The sequence below is a fragment of the Manis pentadactyla genome, chromosome 15 (assembly GCF_030020395.1).
Source record: "Manis pentadactyla isolate mManPen7 chromosome 15, mManPen7.hap1, whole genome shotgun sequence".
Taxonomy (NCBI): domain Eukaryota; kingdom Metazoa; phylum Chordata; class Mammalia; order Pholidota; family Manidae; genus Manis; species Manis pentadactyla.
Genome location: NC_080033.1, coordinates 46,313,007 through 46,321,285, shown reverse-complemented (window position 1 = coordinate 46,321,285; position 8,279 = coordinate 46,313,007). Strand labels below are relative to the sequence as shown.

Here is an 8,279-nt window from a genome sequence, read left to right as displayed (position 1 = left end):
CCTGGCGTACAAGTCTGGGGCTCCTGGTTGGCACCCGTACAGCTACTTCCCAGGTCCTCACGACTAGGCCTGGGTCCCCACCTCCTTGATGGGTGACCTTGGGTCAGCATGCTCACATGTCAATGTCAAGGACTTCCCCACTGGGGGAGAAGGGGCCATGGTAGCCCCCTGCCCCACTTCAAAGAGACAAGGAACAAAGTAGACACTGCTGTAGATGGATTTATTTTCCAGAAGGCCTGAGGGGCAAGGGCATACAAGAGGAGAGAGGCATCCCAGGACACCTGCAGCCCTGTGCATGGGCAGCAGGCAGGTTAACACTTCCAGTGTCCATGGTGGGCAGATCCCTGGGCTCCAGGGGGCACACAGGCCCTGGAAGACACTGAAGTTTATGACTGGCAAAGCCATTCCCTGTGCCTTGGGTCCAAGCCCCATCAGGTGGGTGTTCTCATTCGCAGGTGAGGCTCAGAGAGGTTAGATGGTCTCCTCTTGGTCACACAGCAGCAACCATTCCCATGAGTGGTGCTGTGGTGCTGTGCCCCCTCAGAAAGAAACACGTACCCAAAAAGCTTATTTCCTTTACCTGGGAAATCTGTTGTCCCCAAGGAGGCACAGATAAGTCCCAAATCCCAGTCCTTAATCTCTACCCAAGGCTCTACCCAAAACTTTCATTTAACTATACCCCACACACTCACTCCCAGGGCCAGGAAAGCTCTACTTTCTGCCTTATCCCCTCCCACACAGTTCCTAAAATTCTTCCATTCATCCATTTGGCCTCTTAAGCATTTACCCTCTTTTCATATACAAATATAACTTGAGCTTGTAATACCAAGCCAAGGGTAGTCACTCACACCATAGTATGAATTTAGTTATAAACTATTTGGGGAAGGAGGAAGGAAAAGTAGGGAACTCTAAAGAGATCAGACTGGTGTGGAAGTTGGAAGAGCAGTAAAAACCCAAGGGAAGCAAGAAGGATAAAGAGACCCAGAATGTACGTAAAATGGGGATGCAACGTGAGTCTGGGAAAATCTGAGATTTCACAACTGACCCAGCTGGCTCTTCTCTAGATGACCTTGAGTCTCTATTTTGACGTGTGAGGGCCTTTTAGGAGTGGGGGAGGTATGCTACTTTTATTGATTCAGTCTGCAGCCACTTGTTGAGCCCTGCTTCTGAGCCAGGCCCTGTGCTCTGTGCTCTGAGCTAGAGGCTGGAAGACTAGCTCAGGTGTGGACCCTGGTCCACTTAGTTGACTCAGGTAACTCAGGTGTGGACCCTGGTCCAGTCAGTTGAGCTGGAGGACAAGTCCTCAAGTCCTAAGAATTCTGGGCAGACTGTGATCAAGGCTGTTAAGATGGGCAGAGGGCCAGGAATGTCAACAAACTGAAATTCAGTTACTTGCTGCTCAGGCTGAGCCCTGCCTTGGAGGGCTGGTGGGACTGGACAGGCGCAGGTGGTGGGTGTCAGGAGCAGCCTGGGAAAAGATCCAGAAATGGAAATAGATGGCATGGGTTTGGAGAACAGGGAGCTGGAGTTCAATGGGCATAAAGGGAAATGAGGTGGGGCAGGAGACGGGAATGGGACCCAGGTGCGGAGGGCAGGGTGCCAGGCTTAGGAGCTGAACTTGGGACAGTGGGGAGCCATGGAAGGGTTTTGAGCAGAGGAGTGACTGTCCAGGATTGTGGACCCTCTGGCTATGGTGGGGAAGAAGATTGGTTGGAGGGGCAAAAGGGAAGATGAGAATGACAGTCTGGGGCTTGACCGAGGGTGATAGCTACAGGGTCGGAGGTCAGGGATGGCAGAGTGAGTCATTGGCACAGGCTTGTGCTGGGGAGCAGCTGTAATGGCAGGAAGGTCGGGCCCCATGAGCCTTCCTAGAGGAGCCGAGGCCACGCTCCTTAGGGCAGGACCCTTCCTCATTGGTCCAGCTTCTGGAGAATCTTCTTCACCCAGGGCAGTCTGGGGTCAGCACAGATCTCCCGGTCCCTGACGGTTAGCAAGCTGGAAGGAGGAGACACCAGGGAGTCAATGAGGCAGCATTAGCATGCAGCAAGGAGGCCACATCCTCACCCTGTTAGCTCAGCATTTACAAGTTACCTACTGTATGCAGAGATGCCTGCTATATAGAGTGGCTTAGCATTTATGGGGCACCTGCCCTATGCAGGTGCACCTGCTCTGTACAGTGGTTCCAAATTTATGAACCACCTGCTGAATGCAAACACATTTCTTAAGGGGGAGAGGGGATGAGAAGTAAGGACTTCTCAGCCCCAGCCTCCGGTGCTAGGTCAGGCCAGAGCATAGAATGCTTGAGTCCCATCATCATTGCTGACATTGCCTGGGAGAAAGAGTATTGACTAGTGGCCCAGAGCATGAACTTTGGAACCAGCTTATCTGTGTTAAAATCCTAGCTCTGCCACTTGTTAGCAAGTCCCTGAACTTCTCTGAGCTTCATTTTCCACACCTGTAAAATAAGGATAATTGTGATCCAGGCTCATAGGATTTTGATGAAGATTTGGTAAGTGAACATAAACTGCCATGCTCAGAACAGGATACAGCAAATAGTATAATCGTGCCAGGAGCTGGCCTGAACTTTTTAACTCTGATTTTCTTAATAAGCCCTTGCAAAAATCTGTAAGACCCTGTTATTCTATCCATTTCAAAGCTGAGAAAAGTGAGGCCCAAAAAAGTAGCCTCCTCAAGGACCAGAGCTGTGGTGCGACTCACCATGCCTGCTGTGAGCTGGTCCCTCAGGGGGCGATTCCTTGGGAGCACATCCCTACCAAGTCCCTTGAGAGGTCTGAAGCACAGAGAGAGAGGGGAGCCCTGGCCCAAGGCCACACAGCCTGTGTGGGCTCCCACCCTCCCCCAAACTCTGGCCAACACAGGCCAGGCCCTGGGGCACTCTGCCTCAGCCGCTGTTGGCAGGAGTGGGCTCAAAGCTGGGTGTGGTCAGGGACGTCCCCAAGCCCTGGACTCCCTTCCTGCCTCTCCACAGCTTGTCCGTGGGGCCTGGGAGCTCCTGGCTCTCCTTGCTCCCCTGATCTTCCCCTGCTCCACAGACAAACAATGAACAAAAAGAACAAAGAAGGCAGAAATGATGATCTTGGTCACGTGGCAACCTGGCCTGGCTGCTCTGTGACACTGGACAAGGCTCAGCCCCTCTCTGAGCTTCAGTCACCACATGTGTCAACCCATGTTCTTTCTAGGCCCCTTCCTGATCAAAATCCAATAATCACACATGTGTGTGCTCTTTCACTGAGCATCTATTAGACACCAGGCATTGAGCATTATACCTCCCACTTACCTATTTCTGTGCCCTGTGATAGACCCATAACCTCTGTGCCTGTTTCCTTACCTGTAAGAAGGGAATGGGAATAGTGCCTACCACATGGGGCTGTTTCAAAGATTAATGAATTAATGTTTATAAAGTGTTTATAGCAGTGCCTAACATTTAGTAAGTACTCCCTGCATGTTTAATGAATGGAAATACATGAAGGCGATCACTCCCATTATACTGATGGGGAAACAGAGGCTCAAAGTTGACGTGACAAGAACCTTGGAAGGGCAGCCCGCTTCACCCTCCTTGGTTACTCACGCACAGATCCCGCCAAGGGATGGAAGATGAGTGAGGAGGAAGAAGATGAGGGGATGATGACAGAGCCCCTAAGGGGGTCCTGAGACCCCAAGACCAGACTCCACCCCAGTGTGTGGTAAGGCAGGCAGCAGGCTCTGCGGTGCCCGAGTGGCAGCCGGAGGGGCTGCCCCAGAAAGGACAGGCCCAGTCACCCAGTTGGGGCAGGCACCCGCACAGGCTCTGGGCCAGAGAAAAGGAAGCAAAGAAGCTGAGAGAAAGAAGCAAAGGTTAATAGAAACCTCAGGAGAAGCCTTGAACGAGGTCCCAGGAGTGCTGGTTCCAGACTGGGCAACGTTGAGCAGGTCACCTCCCCTCCCTGGGCCTGTTAATCCACCTACAGAATGGAGAAAATCGCCCCTTCTCGCAGGATTGCACAGCAATGCTCAGAACAGTGCCTGGTCCATAGAAAGCCCCCTGGAAGCGTGAGCTCTTGGTATTTCTCTGGTGAGGATGGGCTGCCTCCAATAACTCCCAGGGCACTGGGGGGAGGCTGTCCCAGGCTGCTGATGGGAGCATCCTCACTGACCCAGCAGCACTGGGCATTCTGCCTTTAGCCTGCACCCTGCACGCTACAGCAATATCCTGCCTGGACACAGTAGACTGTGCACGCTGAACAGGCGGCACACTATTCCTTTAATTCTGCACACTCATAACCTGGTATGCCACCTGGCACACAGTAGATGCCAGCTAATATTTGTTGAACGATCACAGGATTTTTTTCTTGGTACACCCAAGCTTGGGCTGAGTCGTCTATTCCAGCCAAATGCTCCCAGCTGACATCCCGAGGCCCAGCTGCATTCCTCCCACCCCTGGGTCCACCCCACCCTCCTGTATTTGTGCCCTCTTGGGTCATGCCCATCGGGCCTTCCCTGGCCTTGCCTCCCCAGCTCCCTACTCACACCACGCCAGGCCTCCGGCAGGAGTCTGAAGTCCAGTAGAAATATTTCACCACTCTCAGGGGCAGGGGGTGCCGGATGTAGTCTCGGCAGCAGACGCTGTCCTCCACGTTGGTGCCATAGGGGCCTGGGGAAGGGGGCTGCTCAGAGGAGTCCAGGCTGGGGCACAGAGAGGTCACTCTTGGCCCTAACCTGTGACCCGGTGTTTCTGTTCTCATGTGGAAGGTAGGTGTCCAGAGGATTCCAGGCTCTCAGAGTCCCCATTTTCAGGGCTTCTGAGAAGCCACTGAGGGCCCAACGTCCCCACTCTGGGTTGGTCAGCTCAAGGGAGAGGAATTCAGACAACTGAGCATGAGTGATGCTCTGAGTTCCTAGATGAGACCCAGAGACTCTACACAGGAAGGAGCCTTAGCCCCTTGCTATTCAAGGTGAGGTCGGTGCCCAGCACCATCAGCATCCCAGAGGGGCTTGTCGGAGGCTCCGTGCCCAGCCCCAGTCCTGCTGAATCAGGTGAGCATTTTGATGACATCTCCATGTAATTGGAGAAGCTGACTCCAGCTCATTATCTACTCTAACCCCCTTCGTGCTTCCAATGGCGAGGCTGAGGTCCAGGGAAGCAGAAAGGTTTGCACGGAGTCATACAGCATGACTCTGGAGAGAGGGGTGAGGACTCAGGCAGAGTCCCGTCACACAGGCCCAAGGAGGACTCCCACTCTGCCCAGAGTTACCAGGCTACACTGGAGGAGTCATTTCACATTTCTCAGGCCCAGAATCTTCCTCTTACCAAGGGGATAAGAATAGTACCAAATCTATGGAACCTTTGAGGCAGGGAGAGCTCTCAGAAAACCCAATAACTGAGCTGTTATTATTCCCAGCTGCCTGACTCCCGATCCAGTCCATCCCCCTACCCAGCACAGGGCAGGGGAGCTTCCATCAGATACAGAAAAGAGGGCAAGCACCCAGTGCTGAGGGCAGGTTCTGGACCAAAGATGAGGTGGTGGGATGGCAGGAACAGCTTCCCAAGGAGCTACCGCTTAGCCCAGCTCCTGCCTTTTCCCACCCGACCCAAACCCCCTCAGTTGCTCCTTCTCCACACCCTGCGCTTGAGTTCTCTGGAGGAGACAATCCTGGGCCATGCCCACCCCAACCCCCAACCAGGCCGAGACAGATCCAAGTCTTCAAGCCTACCCATTTAATATATTTGTAAACTGAGGCTCAAGAAGCAATGTGACTAGCCCAGAGCCAGCAGCAGACTAGGGTCTGTTGCTCTCAGTCCAGTGTTCTTTCCATCGCATGAAGAAGATACCCCGGTGTCTGACCCCAGCCTCTGCCAGGAGCCCTCCTTCCTCCGGGGAGCCCTCCTTTCTCCCAGCCTCACCTGCCTCGATTGCTTGAAGAGCCACAGCAAGGAGGACAAGGGCAGCCAGGAGCGGCATCTTCAGGCTGGCCATGTTTCTGTCCTGTGTCCCAGCCCAGGTGTCTACAACTGCCAGAGGACAGCCAGGTCTGGTATTTAAGCGCTTGCTACACCCACAGGCCTCAGACATTCTTAGTCACCAGTGAGCCCAGAATCTCTGACATTCACATTATGAAAGAAGAACTCCCGCTTCCTCCAAATAGGAGGAAATTCTCTGTGGCTGGGAACCGTTCAGAGGGGACCCCCACTCTGGCCTCCCCTCTAGGTCTCAAGAGACTTGCAAAATCCCCCTTGAGCTGGGCCTCTTGAAGGCCCGTGCTCTCCAGGGTCTGCTCACCGTGTGGCCTTGGCCATGTCACTGGATGCCTCTGGGATGCAGTTTTCCCACCTGGAAATGGGGGTGATGGTTTCATAGCCTTATCTTGTCACCTGGGTGGTGGTTGTAAATCAAGTGAGAATGTGGGCAGGAGCTAAAAGGCCGTAAACCCTAAAGCCTCCCCTGGCACTGAGCCCCATCTTGTCTCCTTGATGATCTTCATCACCGACCTCACTTCAAAGGGAGAAGCCTACCAGCCCCCTGGGTGGTTTCTCTGCCCCCTCACCAGCATCTTCCAGGGCTTCTCACAAAGCCCCAACCTAGACCGGCTCATGGCCCATGGAACAGCTGCAGGGACCTTCTTCACATTTCCATCTTGCTGTTCTTCCTGCCCAGCTGTTGCCAAGCTCTTCCCCACCCACCCCTCCTCAATCTATGCGCATGTCCCACTGAGTCCACTTCCTACATCTCTCGGGTCTGTCCCCTTCTCTCCATCCCCACTGTCCTTGCCCAGTCCAGGCCACCTCCACCTAGGCCCAGCCGCTGGTCGCCTAATCCCCTCTCCACACTGCAGCAGGCATGTGAGCGGCCCAGATCCATGGCTTCACACTCCTCTCTCCTGCTTCAAAAGCCCAGAGTGGCCCCTTGACCTGAGGACAGAGCCCAAGTTCCTGATTAGGGCCTTCAAGGCCTCCTTGCCAGGCAGTGTCCCCCACCCCCACCCTTGAAGAATCACACCGCACTCCTCACAGTTCCTCAAAGAGGTCTGCAGCCTGCCCTTGGCCGCAAATGCCCTCTCCACTTCTCTACCACATAAACTCCTACTCATGCATCAAGAGCCATCCGAAATGTCACCTCTAGGTAAACACTTCCCCTCAGGACTCCAAAGTTCTCTGGGGTGACCTAGAATGCAGACCTCAGAAGACTGTCAGTTTTTCTCTGTCTTAGGCCTTCCCCACTGCCTGACTCCAAGCTCTTGGAAGGCAGGGATCATCTTTTATTTGTCCTGACAGTCCCCAGGTCTACCAAGAGTGGGGTGTTTGGTGGGTGCTCAGAACACATCTAATGAAGGAAAGAAATTGATGCCCAGAGGTCACCCGAGGTCACACAGCCAACAAGTGGCTGGGCCAGCCCTAGAATTCAGGACTCAACTCTTCATTTGTAAAGGGGCCCATCCATTCATTTATTCATTCATCCAACAAATATTTATTGTGCCCCTTGGTAGATGGAATGACGACTACCCCAAAATCCATGTCCTAATTCCCAAAACCTGTGAATACGTGACCTTACCTGGTAAAAAGGGCTTGGCAGATGTGTTTAAGGATCTTAAAATAGGGAGATATCCTGGATTGTCTAGCTGGGTGCAGTATAATCTTGGGGTCATTAAAAGCGGGAAGCAGTGGATGAGACTCAGAGATGGGACGATAGAAACAGAAGTCCAGGTGATGCAGGACTCTGAGCCCGGGAACGCAGGCAGACTCTAGAAGCTGGAAAAGGCAAGAAAACAGATTCTCCCCTGGTGTTGCCAGAAGGAAGACAGCCCTGCCGACTCCTCGATTTCGGTCCACTGACACTGCTTTAGCATTTCTGCCCTCCTGGTAAGGGAATAAGTTGGTGTTGTTTTAAGCCGTGCAGTTTGTGGTCGTTTGTTACAGCAGGGAGAGGAAATTCATACAGGCACCTGCCATGTGCCAGGCACATTGCCAGGATCTGGGGACACAGCAGTGAAACAGGAGCCTGCGCTCGCACATTTTACTTTGTCGATAGATCATAAGCAAATTCCAAACAAGGTAATGTCAAGCCGTGGTGAGTGCCATGAAGAAAGTGAAACTGAGAAAGACAGTCATTATAGGGAAGCATGGGTCATCAGCAGGGCCTCGAGGAGGGGGCAGCATTCCTGCTGAAATCCAGAAGGGACTAAGGAGGCTGAAACATGCGTGTGTGGGGACAGAGGCTATTTGGGATACATGAAGTTCCTCTCAATTTTGCTGTGAACCTAATGCTGCTCTAAAAAAATTAAGT

General features: G+C 53.1%; 1 protein-coding gene across 1 annotated transcript; it reads right to left on the bottom strand.

The window, feature by feature from the left end:
- Positions 1–203: 203 nt before the first annotated feature.
- On the bottom strand, positions 204–6,005 carry CCL22 (C-C motif chemokine ligand 22). Its single transcript, XM_036881136.2, has 4 exons — positions 5,903–6,005; positions 4,528–4,651; positions 1,240–1,995; positions 204–1,204 (listed from the first exon to the last, which is right to left on the bottom strand). The coding sequence occupies exons 1-3, from the start codon at positions 5,973–5,975 to the stop codon at positions 1,911–1,913; spliced, it is 282 nt and encodes a 93-aa protein (XP_036737031.2). The 5' UTR covers positions 5,976–6,005; the 3' UTR covers positions 204–1,204; positions 1,240–1,910.
- Between the last annotated feature and the right edge of the window lie 2,274 nt (positions 6,006–8,279).

Excerpts from the sequence above, each read along its gene's own strand:
- CCL22 (XM_036881136.2), bottom strand. The coding sequence starts at position 5,975 with ATGGCCAGCCTGAAGATGCCGCTCCTGGCTGCCCTTGTCCTCCTTGCT. Across the intron at positions 4,652-5,902 it reads TCTTCAAGCAATCGAGGCAG|GCCCCTATGGCACCAACGTG; the intron begins GTGAGGCTGGGA and ends CCCCTTCCCCAG. Across the intron at positions 1,996-4,527 it reads TGCCGGAGGCCTGGCGTGGT|CTTGCTAACCGTCAGGGACC; the intron begins GTGAGTAGGGAG and ends TCCTCCTTCCAG.